The 14331-nt window shown below is 38.4% G+C and overlaps 3 protein-coding genes and 1 long non-coding RNA gene across 4 annotated transcripts; 3 read left to right on the top strand and 1 right to left on the bottom strand.

Annotated features, from left to right (window-relative positions):
* The first annotated feature begins 3533 nt into the window (after positions 1–3533).
* On the top strand, positions 3534–4317 carry LOC139192244 (uncharacterized). The gene is made up of 3 exons (XR_011576262.1): positions 3534–3626; positions 3730–3828; positions 3945–4317. It is a non-coding gene; the product is annotated as an uncharacterized lncRNA (long non-coding RNA).
* Positions 4318–5727: 1410 nt separating this feature from the next.
* Positions 5728–6096, top strand: LOC103415753 (uncharacterized). The gene has a single exon (XM_008354047.4). The coding sequence runs from the start codon at positions 5728–5730 to the stop codon at positions 6094–6096; it is 369 nt and encodes a 122-aa protein (XP_008352269.3).
* Positions 6097–7608: 1512 nt separating this feature from the next.
* Positions 7609–9530, bottom strand: LOC108171163 (uncharacterized). The gene is made up of 4 exons (XM_017326916.3): positions 9153–9530; positions 8943–9031; positions 8714–8804; positions 7609–7922 (listed from the first exon to the last, which is right to left on the bottom strand). The coding sequence occupies exons 1-4, from the start codon at positions 9188–9190 to the stop codon at positions 7892–7894; spliced, it is 249 nt and encodes an 82-aa protein (XP_017182405.1). The 5' UTR covers positions 9191–9530; the 3' UTR covers positions 7609–7891.
* A 174-nt stretch (positions 9531–9704) lies between these two features.
* Positions 9705–12232, top strand: LOC103424931 (GTP-binding nuclear protein Ran-3). The gene is made up of 8 exons (XM_008363017.4): positions 9705–9904; positions 10040–10109; positions 10619–10675; positions 10815–10932; positions 11270–11359; positions 11470–11649; positions 11737–11814; positions 11959–12232. Exons 1-8 carry the CDS (start codon positions 9902–9904, stop codon positions 12026–12028), a joined length of 666 nt encoding a protein of 221 aa, XP_008361239.1. The 5' UTR covers positions 9705–9901; the 3' UTR covers positions 12029–12232.
* Positions 12233–14331: the final 2099 nt, after the last annotated feature.

Raw genomic sequence — 14331 nt, 5'->3', positions numbered from 1 at the left:
ACCAGAATCCATGGCGTGAGCATGGTGGCTCTGATACCATGTTAACTACATTGGAAGAGGCATGAAACTATTGAAATTACAGAGAAGAAGAAGATGAAGGTTTAGGAGGAAATCAAAGCTTGTATTTGATAGTTGAACAGATTACAGAAAATGAGAGAGAATTTACAATTTATACTAGCCTACAAAGTAACTAACTCTAATCTTCTAACAAACTCTTACTAGACCAATCTCCACCATTCAATCATAAACAAATCTCCACCATACATCTATTGTTGTGCGGAAGCGTCAAATATGAAACCAATAAGCTAATATGGTAAAATATGACAAGACAAATAATCCAAAGAACACAAGGATTTATACTGGTTCGGCGTAAGCCTACGTCCAGTTCCGAGACGGCGAGGAAATTCCACTAATATCAAAAGGAGATTACAAATTGAGTTTTAACTCTCAAACCCAAATCTCACATACACCAAATAGCTCTCACTCAAACTAAGAAACAAATGGAGAAGAAGAAACACATATCAAAATCTTTCTCTCCCAAAAGCTACACAAGTAGCACCAACATCTTTGATTGAGTGATTACTAACAAAATGAGATTATTACAAATGGTGGGAAGGAGCAGCTCATATTCAAATGGGAGAGCCGAATGCTCTCCCTGGTTTCTCTCATCTGCAGCTCCCCCCTCTCTCCTTCTCACTTCCGTATGCTAACATTCATTCATCCTAAAACAACTAATAAACAAAACCAAAGTAAAGACATAATGATTACTTTACAAACATCATCATGACTTTCCTTTTTTCTTTTCAACAAACATAATCATGATGCATTTCACTTTTTTTTTTCTTTTGGTTTGTTTATTACAAACAAAGTTAGAAAGCATATAACTTGCCTTCTACAAGAGGGTTCCATACAAATGTTCTGCAGTGCAAGTGGTGTATCCAAAATAGTGTGGTGCCTCACTATCCAAACTTGTAGAACTCAACAAATTGGCCCTCACAAACTCCTCCAATGTTTCCATCAACTTGCTCCAAAGGCAACTAGTGGCAGTGAAGAAAAACTTCTCTACCGTTGAAAAAATGCCAAAGAGAAGAAAACTTAGCCTTAGCCTTTTTCCCTTTTCTTTCAGCCAACAACATCATTTGTCATCATGATGTCCTTCTGCCAAAACAAATGCCGAAAGAAAAAAAAAACCAAAATTTTCTTTTCAATTTTCAACTGCTTCTACCTTTTCTCCTTCTTCAACGCCACGCATTTTGCAGCCAAACTCTACATCTCCAATTGACCAAATGCCAAAGTCATTCCTCCTGTCGAAATTTTTCAAAAAAAACATATTTCACCGTCATTCGAAGATTTCATAGACATACTAGTACAAAGCCTCCAAGTCGAAACCCGGAGCTCTGATACCACTTGTTGAAAAGAGAAAAGATGGACAACATCATTGTGTCTCTTCCTTGTTTTGGGTGAAAAGTTTTTTCTTTTTCTTTTACCTTTAACACCCGTGGGTTTTGGTTCAAGACTTGGTGTTGTTGCCTTTGAAGCTAGATATAGAGAGCTTATTTTTTGCAGAGAGAAGGGAGAGTTGCAGAGAGTCCAAAACAGAAGAAGAAGCTGCTGCTTCATTTGATTAGTAATCATCAACCAAAGTAGTTGTTGTTGTAATAGGTTTGAGCTATATGTATAGAGAAGAAATTATTCATTATATTTCTTTCTCTATTTGTTTCTTTGGTGTGTGAGAGCTATTGGGTGTATTGGGCTTTTGGGTTGTGAGATTGTCAACACTTTGTAAACTCCCATTTGGTTGATAGTGGATTATTGGGTGAGCTCCTACTGCTCCGAGGACGTACTCCAGTTACACTGACTGTTGAGGAACCTCGTTAAAATCTTGGTGTTCTTTTATATTTTGTTCTTGCATTTTCATTTGATAAATTTCTTGTGGCTTAGCTTGAGTTGGTTCCAATGGGTTTGGTGCTATACTAGCACAACAAGTGGTATCAGAGCTCCGGGTTTCGACTTGGAGGCTTTGTACTAGTATGTCTATGAAATCTTCGAATGACAGTGAAATATGTTTTTTTGAAAAAATTTGACAGGAGGAATGACTTTGGCATTTGGTCAATTGGAGAATGATTTCGGAAACAGCGTGTCTACTGCAATGTTGTTGTCGATGTTGTTGAAGTGTTGGTGTTCGACGGCTGTAGGTGTAGTGTACTGCTTTTGGTGGGTTTTCCGTTGGTCATCGTTGCACCGGAGGTGTTTGTGGGTTGTTGTCGACGAGTTGAGTCGGAAGGAGAAAAGGTAGAAGCAGTTGAAAATTGAAAAGAAAATGTTGGTTCTTTTTCTTTCGGCATTTGTTTTGGCAGAAGGACATCATGATGACAAATGATGTTGTTGGCTGAAAGAAAAGGGAAAAAGACTAAGGTTAAGTTTTCTTCTCTTTGGCATTTTTTCAACGGTAGAGAAGTTTTTCTTCAGTCCTACTAGTTGCCTTTGGAGCAAGTTGATGGAAACATTGGAGGAGTTTGTGAGGGCCAATTTGTTGAGTTCTGCAAGTTTGGATAGTGAGACACCACACTATTTTGGAGACACCTAATGCGGAACATTTGTGTGGAACCCTCTTGTAGAAGGCAAGTTATATGCTTTCTAACTTTGTTTGGTCTATGGATATTTGGTTGGATTTGTTTGCCACTGCTATTTGGTCTGTTGGTCTCCATCATCTGCAATTAGTTTTCTTGAAGACTCCAGTTGAGGTATGGTTTTGGATCTCCTGCTGATTATTTGAATTTGAAATTTTGGTTGTCCTGTTGGTGCTCATGTGATGATGGTAAACTTGAGTGAAGGGCATATTTTTGTATGTGGTATGTGAGACTTTGTTGCCAAATTTGTAATCAGTTTTGACTTGGAGAATGTGCCATGCTATTTGAATGAGTCTATTGGTGCAGTTTAAGACCATGGTGTTTGTGAGCAGGTGGAGTTCGTTGTGTGTCCAACTTTGGTATGATGCGCTTGATCTTTTGTTGGTGATATTGAAGAATTCAGTTCTTCGTTTGAATCACTTTTGTTTTTTGGTCAAGGCACTTATGTTTTGCAAATTTGGAGAAGACGGTAGAGAAATGGTCTACTTTTGTTGGCTTTGGTACAATTTGAGTCGAGGTGGAGATCATTATGAGTACCGAGAGTTTGGGAAATTTGATTTAGTTCCCGTTGTCTTTAGTTTGTACTTTGGGTGTTTATGGTGGTTGTTGATCCGATTCTCTGTGATGTTTTCGGAATTTGGCCAAGGTGGAGATTGTTGGATAGTGGCCAAATTGTGGCCAAGTGGCCATCACCTTTCCTAATAAACAAACCAAAAGAAAAAAAAAGTGAAATGCATCATGATTATGTTTGTTGAAAAGAAAAAAGGAAAGTCATGATGATGTTTGTAAAGTAATCATTATGTCTTTACTTTTTTCTTTTCAACAAACATAATCATGATGCATTTCACTTTTTTTTTTTTCTTTTGGTTTGTTTATTAGGAAAGGTGATGGCCACTTGGCCACAATTTGGCCACTATCCAACATCTATTAATACAGCAGACGATACTGGAGCTTTTAAACCAGCTTGATGGACTTGAGGCATCAAACAAGATCAAGGTACTGAACAGAATGTGGATTCACTGGTTAGAAACGCAGTGATTTATTTATGAACTTTTATCTTCTTGTGACCACCATCTTCTTTAAATTGCATCCTTGACAGGTTCTAATGGCCACAAATCGTATAGATATTTTGGATCGAGCCCTCCTTAGTCCTGGACGAATTGACAGGAAGATTGAACTAAAACTTCCTAATGAAGAGGTATACATGCCAGTCGCTATACGAGTATTGATGTTTGAATTAGGTTGGTTTATGTTGTCATAGGCCAACATGAATGTTTGCTCTTTCTATTGACTGTCTGTTTGCCATGGAAAAAGGCAGATGAGAAAAAAAGAATGTCATTGAAGTCGATCGGAGCCTCCATACAAACACAAAAAGAACATACAATTGCAGGAGCTGCTGAGTTAATGGAAGATGCCAAGTCTCTATGTCTTTTGTTCTTTTCCTTCTTTCTCTTTACCAACTGAATAATACAAGCAGGCTAGCTAGGTTAATTTTCAGTTTTTTTCTTCATATAATAAACCCTAGTTAAGAATGCATTTTCTCTGGGTTGTGGTCAATCAAGTTATTCAAGCTTTCAGCTTGTGGTGCTAACTGGTACACTTGCCCATGTATGTTGTCTAGATCTGCTTATTCAATCGTACGTAGCCAATTATTAAGTTTGGTACGTAAACGCCATTGTTACTCAAAGTCATGTGTGCGCTATGCGTTGTCAATTTTTATGACACGAAAAATATTTGAGATGCCAGAATATGAACGACGCATGCATCTTTGAAATTTCAACATTAGCATGCAAATCATGCAGGAGCATCGATCCAAAATTCCATGCTGACTTCGACTTAACTTTTCGGCCGTCGGCAAATTAAGGACAAGAAAGCGAATAAGCTCACCGACGGACATCATATATTTGGATTCTTCCTCAACACGTTGCATGTCGAAACCAAATTTGAATGACACTTTAAAAGTTTGGCCTCTTTCTATTGTGGAAATGTCACAAATAACTAGTCAATACCAAATTTAAAGACCAAAAAAACTCGTTTTTGGTGTTTGTATGTATGATTTGGACAACTTGGACAACAAGTTAAACTGTTATTTGTGTGATCCAAATTGCTGTTCAAGCAACGGAGCAAGAGAGAGATTCTTTTTTCTAGCTCACGTGGTGTATATAATTTGATCAAGTGGAGTTGATTTGGTCTTTAGTGTGGTATTCCAATACTGCAAAAATGCTTTGATTGACCAATATTAGCACAAAAATGCACCATCCACAATGAATGCACGTAGCAGATGTGAACGCAATTACATTGTTAAAATGGATGTGTTTCTCTATATATATTAATTTCTAAACTCTTTCTTCACAAATTTATATTAGTTTAAAGTATAATCTCGCTATTATAAAGAAACGATAAATGTGTACATGATGACATGTGAAACTAATCAGTAGTTATAGTACAAGTAGCATTCTCGTGGTGAATTTTTATTTCTTGATTCATCTGAATGACTAAATAATCTCGAAATGAAATGAATTTTCTAAACTTGTTTGACATACAAGATATAACCAAAAGGAATTGCTACAATATGAATTCAGATGATGAAATCAAGAATAAACGGATCTGTTTAATTTAATAAAAGGAAAACTAATGAAAATAGCTTGAAAACTTTGAGTTTTAACGATAATGACAAAATAAAGGGTAAAGTGAATAGTACGAGGTTTGACTTTTTAATGTAAAATTGTGGTTTTTCGTTAAAGTGAACAGTACCGTGGGTTTTTCGTTAAAACTCTCTTTAATAAATAATTAGGTGAAATCCCAAGATTTAGGACCTAATAGTTACGTTGCGAGAAGTCGAGGTTATTTTAGTCTAATCACGTTAATCATCGCTATCATCGCCACCATAGAGACCGGAATAGCCGGTAAAAATATTGGTCAAAAGCGTACAATGGACCCCACACGGTGCTTAGACTAGTAACATTGTAACTGACACGCGTCCTGCGTTATCCAATTCACAATTTTCCCCTTTAAATTTTGAATCTAACCTCCCCAAAACTGTCAACTGTTCATTTTGCTATTCCAAACTCCCAAAAACCATCGTCTCTCTCTAAAAATGTCCACCAGTCTCATCATCCACTTCCGGCCAAACCTAGCCGCGCCATGCGCCGCCGGAAATCGAAAGTCCAGCTCAGTTGGCGGGAAAGGCTTGCCGTTCAAGTGGTGGACCCCGCTCTTCGGGTGGTCATCCGAACCCGACTACATTGACCCGGAGGCAAAGACAGAGTCAGACGACAAGGCCCAGGGCGGAGCAGCCGACTCGAAACCACGGCGATCGCGGTTCTCGCCTGGCTGCTTCACGGAGGAGAAGGCGCGGCAGCTCCGGATGAAGACGATAGAAACGGAGACGTTTCATGACGCCATGTACCACTCGTCGATCGCCACCAGACTCGCCTCCGATTTTAAGAACCGGTCCGATCTTTGAGCCGGCGATTTAGGGATGATGATAATAATGTTTAGCCCCAAATCATCTATTTTTGTTTTTTCATAAAGTAGGATTAGGGGTGATGGAAAATGTGAAAGATGGTGACATCCATGATGTAATTAACGCTTGTTTTAGCTAAATGCGTGATTTAGACGATTAAGCATGTAATTATTGATGTTGTGTATATAATATATATATATATTTTTTTTTTTTTTAATTTGGTTTCTCATGAGTCATGAGATATTAAATGACTTACCTAAAAATATTGAGATTTCAACTTTTCTTGTAATTTCGATGATCAAGATGTTTAAATTTAATTGAGATAATGATGGTTAGGTGACGATGATTAAGATAAACTAGGTTTGCTTACATCGGTTGAACCGTTCAAGATCAATAATAAATCCTAGTGATATTGGGGTAGGAGGTGACGAGAAGCCGATAACACATGACCTCCTCGGGTGCAAGGTTCTACCAAGGCCAGGATCTGAAAGAGAAGATTCACTGCCATTGACATGGTTCCTTCAGAAGCTAAAGTTGAATGATCGAAGTCTCTTTAATGTTAGAAAGGTTAGCCTGTTATCAGTTTTATTGCTTTCTTGATGGATATTCTGGATATAACCAAATTGTGATAGCTCCGAAAGACCAGGAAAAAACAACCTTCACGTGCCCTTTTGGCACCTTTGCACAAACGCCTTGCAAGGTCTAGGTCATGTTGGTTGTGGCATATTTGGATCTTTGGTAGGATCCTACAACTTGGAAAAGTATCCAAACTGCGAATATGCCCGTGAGGTATCGCACAGAATCCATTGATCATGAAACTCGTGATTCATGACAGGGACACCGTACTTGGGAGGCTTGGCGACATATTTTCACCAAAAAAGTATTGATACTTGGAGGCTTGGCCACGTATTTTCACCAAAAAAGTATTGATGTACCATATCGGATGCCAACTCCGCAAGAGAAACTTCTATGCACCCGAGATGTCATGTTGATGTGAGCAATTTGCTTGATGGTAGCCCAAGCAAATCGCTCACAGGCACACTGCTGCGTGAGAAAGTCCGAAAATCTTTCAAGTACTAAAAACGTGATACACAACATTGAATAAGGATCCTCTTTATGAGGATTCTGGGAATCCTCAAACGTGTCTGTTCATCGTACATCGTGCGACCAGAAATTATTTTAAATACTTTTATTTAAAATTAATTATGAACGGTACCTGAAAAAAACTGGCCGCACAATATCCGATAAACGGATACGATTTGAGGATCCCCGTGATCCTCACAAAGAGGATCCTGAGAGGATCCTCATTCCACGACATTGCCCGATTGGCTTGGGATATTGCCTGCGTCGCATGCTAGGCACAGGCGAGTTAGTCTCCTACCCTCCAGAAGACAGACAAAATAAAAGACTCCGGCACGCAATGTTAGCAAAACCAAGCCCCCCCCTCGACCTCTCAGCATAACAAAGCATGTACAACCGCAAGCGTAACAAACATAGGCTAGGTTTACTCAATTGACAAAACCAGTTTACTCAATTGTATTTATTCACTTGCAATTATAAGCCGGAAACAGATTGCAGTCTTGCATCTGCGGCCAATGAAAAGAAGACAAAATGTAGCATCAGTATAACTCCATAATAGATGGAGATAATCTGAAATTATCCTACGACAATGTATCAAAATAGCCTTAAGCTAATGTTGGTGCCACTGGAACATTGACCTGAAGGAACCCGCAAACCGACTCATGTTGTTGAAGAGGTGTAAGCTACCGCACATCTCAAACCATGCTCTTGACATTCACTTGCTCTCAACATCATACAGATCAGTTCTGAATACATCTGTTAAGGATAAAACACAACAGAATGTCGAGAAGACAACAAAGACAGGAAGAGGGTGAAATAAAAGGAGTTTGAAGAGTCAAATAAATGAAACATTCACGAGTAGCAAGTTACAAGAGTAAATTCGTGATTCTGTACCATTTTGGGTGAGAATTAGTATCTTATGCGACAATGCTACACTTATGTGTTTCTCTTTACATAAGTCAGACATAAGGACTTCTTCTCAAAGACAGAATTTCAAATTTCAAAAGGAACCACATCAGAACAAACAAGTCAATCTGTTATGTATGAACCGAGCTCTAAGGTAGTCTATTTTAACAATTGATATCTCCAAACCATCACCGCATTGTTAATACAAATTCTAGCTTGCAATTCAAACAATTCTCTAAAACCAATCCTACGCTGCTCCTTTCACCCACGGTCCACCGCCAGAACATGCAACCATGAAAATAAAAGAGCACTCTCATGGAAACAAGTTCAAACACATCTCAAAGATCTGGCCACGAAAATATCTAACGCATGTGCCCGTCTTATTCAAACACACATTTCTAGCAACACATCATATTCCTACAGCCACTTATTGCAAAAGCATATCCCTAAAAGTCCGAAAATCTGCAGCAAACGGGAAAATCTATAAACTTCAGGTTACTAATTCTTCCACCCATTCGCATCAATTCTGCAACTTATAGCAATCGAAACATATCATTTCTTATAGCACCAACCTATCTGTTGAATATATAATCTATCAATCCCCAAAAACAGTAAGTATACAAAAGGATACACCAAATAAAAGCCATGAGCAAATGCTCCAACCAGCACGGCAGTAAACAAACGGTCCCGCACAACCGGGTTCCTCCGCAACGACAGTCGAACTGAGAAGATGAAACATCCACAGAACAAAAATATAATTTTGTTGGTAAAAAACCCAGATGGAAAATATCGATTAAAATCAATAAATAGCAAAATTAAAGCCAAATAAAAAAAAAGTTGAGAAAATTGGAAAAACTTACTGAGGGGAAGAACAGGGGCGTATATAAGAGGAATCAAGAACTTGATTTGATGCCCCGGCTTTCTCTTTCGGATTGCAGCAGCAGCCTCCCTATCAATATTTTCAATTCTATATTAATAAGGCACCTAAAATTTCCATGAATTATATGAAAAAAAAAACACAAATATAAATAATAAATGAACTAAATTTCCATGCGTTTGGCGGGACTTACTGATTAGAGGAGTCGGACGAGGCGGGCCAGGAGGCCATGGGCGGTGGGTCGATGAAGGGATTTGAGATCTGGAGATGCACTGTCCGATTACTTCTGTGTGCGAAATCAAAACGGTGCGATGATATGTTACTGCGCCAAACGTTTTATTTTTAATCTTTTTCTGCACCTTTTTTTTTAATTTCCAAAAATGTAGAAATCGGCTCCCTTAAAATAAGTGTTTTTGTCAATTTTTGAGAAGTTTGTTATTTCTGCAATTTTTTTTTTTAAATAAAAATCAGCTGATAATTTTTTTACGGTAATTCATTTTTTTAATACCAAAAAAATTTACAAAGATATATCAACCTGAACTACCATTATGCGATTTAACAGTATTTCTGCATTTTTGACATTTGTTTTTAAAGAAGTATTTATAATTGGGCCCAATTCTGCACAACGCATTCAGATTTTCAAATAGAAAAAAAGTAGTTGGGCCTGGTGTCTGGACCCACCGTGGGACCCGAAAAATTCAAAAATGGTTTGTTCTGGAACATATTGTGAGAGGACAAAATTAATAAGATCCAAAGGCGGAGATGATAGCGTCAATCTAAAGCCACGCGCGGAGTCATCCAAGCCATTTAAGTAGCGTCCCTCCCCCCACCTCCTTACTCAATCTCCGCCTTCGTCTCCGTCTGTCTCTGTCACTCCTACGCTGCTCTTAGATTCTCTCTCTCTCTCTCTCTCTCTCTCGCCATTCGCCGCCTCGAACAACAATGGTATCTCACGCTCGCTCTCTCTCTAATCCTTGTCCTGCTTTCGTTAGGGCTTAGGGTTTTAGCTGCTGCTCGATCAATTTTGTTCCGATTTGGTTCGTGTTTGAATTTTTCCTTGCTTTGAATTTGTTCCTGTAGGCTTTGCCGAACCAACAGACTGTTGATTATCCGAGCTTTAAGCTCGTCATCGTTGGCGATGGAGGCACTGGTAATCTTCCGTTTCCATGTTCTGTTTCTTATTTTTTTTTAATTGATGTTTTCATCGACAGTATTTAAACAATTATTTCCATTTTTAAAATTAGGGTTTCGAGAAGAATTTGATTCAATTGAATATGTTGCCAGAATTTTTACATATTTGACTAAAAATATTAATTAAATTGAAAAGGGCACCATATTTGGTTTGTTTTGTGATACTATCTAATTAAATTGATCTTGATTGAAATAAACAATCTTTTTTCAGTGAAATTATTTCATTCCTGTATGAGGTTTATTTGTCTGTAAATGTGATTTATATGTCTTTTTGAAAAGTTAGGGATAAGAGCAGAGAAATGTCGAGCTAATTAGGGATTAATAATGTGTTTTGCAAAATATTAATTTTGTTAAAACAAATTTGGAGCTACATAGCCTGGGAAATAAGAAACAATGTTAACTATTCTTGATGTTGTAGCTTGTTGTGTGATGATTTGGATTGGGGCTGAATGTTGATGATTTATGCAGGAAAAACCACCTTCGTGAAGAGGCATCTCACTGGTGAATTCGAGAAGAAATACGAACGTAACTTTACTACATTGTGACTTTGTTTGCTTATACATTTTGCTCTACTTTTCCTTGCAAAATGTTGGGTGATTGTTGTAATGAGTTTGATCGTGATATGTTTGCTTATACATTTTGCTCTACTTTTCCTTGCAAACAGCAACCATTGGTGTGGAGGTTCATCCACTGGACTTCTTCACAAATTGTGGAAAGATCCGCTTTTACTGCTGGGACACTGCTGGGCAAGAGAAATTTGGCGGTCTTCGTGATGGTTACTAGTAAGTGAAAATATATGTTGCCTCTGCTTTTAGTTTTGGTATTTCAAATCCGCATAAAAATGCGTTTGACAGTAACTTATATAACTTCTTGTATATGGGATTAACCATGATTTTGTTTCCTTAGTTTAGGATAATAAATGGTGAATTATGTGATAGACACTGATTCATTAGTAGGAAGAACAATATGTAAAGGCTTTGGAGGAAGTCTTTTATGATTATCTGATTGTCTCTGAATTGTTTCTCCAACTGTTTATGGGGATGGTTGGAAATTTTTTTGCCGTTTCGTTTTTCTCCTATGTTGAAGGTCTCGCCTAAAATTCTGTGCTGAAATATGCAGCATTCATGGGCAATGTGCAATCATCATGTTTGATGTTACCGCTAGGTTGACATACAAGAATGTTCCTACATGGCACCGTGATCTATGCCGGTGAGTTAAAACTAAATTTGATTTGTGTTAGGTCTATTGTTTCTTTGATTGTTTTATTTTTACGTTTGTTGATGATGGTTTGGTATATGTGACTCTAAATGTAATTTCAGTGTTTGTGAGAACATCCCTATTGTTCTCTGTGGCAACAAGGTTGATGTGAAGAACAGGCAGGTCAAAGCCAAGCAGGTTACCTTCCACAGAAAGAAGAATCTGCAGTACTATGAGATATCAGCAAAGAGCAACTACAACTTTGAGAAACCCTTCCTCTACTTGGCGAGGAAGCTTGCAGGGTAATTACAAGCATTCTCATTTTGATATGGTTGCTATAGAGTTGTCGATAGTAATACGTGAGATTAATACTGTTGTTGTTACTTCAGTGATGCAAATCTTCATTTTGTCGAGTCTCCGGCCCTTGCTCCTCCAGAAGTGCACTTTGACATGGCTGCCCAACAACAGTAAGATTTTTCTCTACGTTGATGAACCTAAATCTTGTTTGATGTTAACAATGAAATTAGTAACATTTCAATTCAAACAACGTGGATTCAGTATCTTCTGAAGAGTAAAAATTGGTCTCATCTCGGTTATTTTGCTTCCTGCAGGCATGAAGCCGAGCTTGCATCAGCGGCTGCCCAGCCTCTTCCTGATGACGATGATGAGGCATTTGAATAGACTGGGAGATGACATTTCAATAGAAAGTGGCTTATTTCTGCTAGGACATGGCTTTCATTCTGCTGGGAAACGGGACTTGTTTTTCAAAATGTCATGTTTAGAACACAATGACTCGGTTTTAGTTAGATTCAACTATAGCTATTATTAGCTATTGTTTCTCATTGGTTGTGCCGGTAGTTAATCGCATGAATGTTTTGTTCTCCAGTCAATTTCTCTTTATTTTCCGCTGTATAATGTTTCATAAACAACTTTGTTAGGTCGAATAGTTCCCTGTTCTTGGCCCTAAGATGAATTGCCGGTTTTTTATTCCGCAATCGAAATTGGAGGAGTCAGAATTTGGATTCCATCCAAGCTGTTCACTCAACTATTTGGAATCCGCGCGGAAAGCAATTGTGTGCGTCGTCGCTCGATATGTCAGTACGGTATAAACAGATTACGATGAAGGCTTTTCTTAAGCAAACCATTGGATCCGGTTGTGTGTAGCCCTCCGTTGTTTTTAGTACGCCGGACGCCGGTCGGAATGTGATTAGGAGGAAGGCTTTATTGGAGCAATTTGGATTGAGCACTAATCGGCCTTATGAAATACCTGAGTTTGCACAAAACCCTTTTAGATCATAATTCTGATGGGCTTCTCGCTTGGGAGCAAAGCAAAATCTTGTAGCCAATTTGGGCCGGAAAAAAAGGGCTGGTCCTAACTCCATCCGTTGTGAATTTGTGATAAGGTACCACAAATATGAACTGTACATAGAATGTAGAGACAACAGTTGAAACTGAAACTTTCTGTTAAGGGAAAAAAAAAGGCTACAATCTTTTTGGTACGAAAGATAATAGTGGAGAGAAATTTAAACCACGAACTTTGGTGCAGGCGTAAACACTTTGAACCAGAGGAACTCAAACACAATACCATTGGTGTAGGCGTAAACACTCTCGAACCAAATAGAATCAAGCAGAGAACCATAAGTGCATGCGTAAACACTCTTATCACTTCAACTACGATCTCGCACAAGGCTACAACTTGAATTGCCCAAATGTCAATGTTTTTTCAACGATATTGACGTTCTTTTTATAGTACAAACATTGCCTTCGTTGCAATAACAATCGCATATGGACGTACTATTCTGGTCTGTCTACGTGAGTAAGGAGGGGAGGTCAAGCAGTTTTATCATGTTTGTGTCATGTGTTTGTTCCAAATCTCCAATCATGTGTTTGTGTCATATCTTAAGAACATAAGGGAAAGCAGCAATTAACTGCATTACAAAGTAGTACAAACCTTTCAACACCATAAGTTTTGCCTCATCACAACATGTGAAGTCCACATGGCACAGATAAATGCCCTTCTGCTGGCTCTGGCAAATTGCTTCTGGGCCGTACTCACAAACACAAAACATAGGTCCCAAACCCCCACTTGCTGTGTCTCAGGAACTCAATATAGCGAAAGCTATATGCCTATCAGTACATAGTACTCGTGGCGTGGTTTCCTCTGTTAGCTCCACCGTCCCGCTCAGTGCATGACTTCCTGTCTCTTCTAAACTTCGATTTCATTTATTGGTATGATTGATTATTGTAGTGTGCAAAAATCATTATTTGGAACCTAAGTTGTGATATTTTCTTTTGAATACAATGATGTATATAGTTGATTGCTTTAGTGTACAAAATCAAACTCGTCATTCACTAGAGCATAATCTAAAATCCAACACCTACAAATTAAGAAAAATATCACTAAATTATAGTACTGAATGGTATTTTTGATACTTTAAATCTAACATAAAATTTGCCCTAACGAATTATTATTTACCTTGAATAATCAACCCTATCAATAAATGAAATCAAAACTAAAGACAAAGTAGTAGAAGCAAGGTTTTCTTGACGAGTCCAATCTTTAACTAAAACAAGACGCTACACGGAGAATGTTTCGCTAGTAGGATCATTGTTCATTTCAGAAAACAAGAAAGTTAATAATATGGCTCCCCGGTCACTTAATTTCAGCCCCAATTTACCAAAGATCCCAAGGACTCGTCCTCATCCGTGTCGGTTCGAAGGACACTCATAGAGACCCCAATTGCGTTCAATGTGGGTACATACAACTAGAACTAGGGCATCTGCATCATTCCAACCAGGGGTGTGGGGGCATGTGAAAGCTGGTCTTAGCTCTTGCCAGCATGTTCTATGAGAGTATGATATCTTATGTTTCTTCTGTGCCTTGAGGCTGTAGGGGTGGCCCTTCAACTTCAAGGACACTGTCCAAAACTTCAGGGGCTCTCATATGGGATCGCAGACCCCATTCCTGTTCCTAACGAGTAAGA

This window comes from Malus domestica, chromosome 15, assembly GCF_042453785.1.
Source record: "Malus domestica chromosome 15, GDT2T_hap1".
Lineage (NCBI taxonomy): Eukaryota > Viridiplantae > Streptophyta > Magnoliopsida > Rosales > Rosaceae > Malus > Malus domestica.
This window is presented reverse-complemented; position numbering and strand designations above follow the sequence as displayed.

Coding starts and splice junctions, on each gene's coding strand:
- LOC103415753 (XM_008354047.4), top strand. CDS start 5,728: ATGTCCACCAGTCTCATCATCCACTTCCGGCCAAACCTAGCCGCGCCA.
- LOC108171163 (XM_017326916.3), bottom strand. CDS start 9,190: ATGGCCTCCTGGCCCGCCTCGTCCGACTCCTCTAATCA. Junction 9,032..9,152: donor TCGTCCGACTCCTCTAATCA/GTAAGTCCCGCC, acceptor AAATATTGATAG/GGAGGCTGCTGCTGCAATCC. Junction 8,805..8,942: donor CGCCCCTGTTCTTCCCCTCA/GTAAGTTTTTCC, acceptor TCATCTTCTCAG/TTCGACTGTCGTTGCGGAGG.
- LOC103424931 (XM_008363017.4), top strand. Junction 10,110..10,618: donor CGTTGGCGATGGAGGCACTG/GTAATCTTCCGT, acceptor TGATTTATGCAG/GAAAAACCACCTTCGTGAAG. Junction 10,676..10,814: donor ATTCGAGAAGAAATACGAAC/GTAACTTTACTA, acceptor CCTTGCAAACAG/CAACCATTGGTGTGGAGGTT.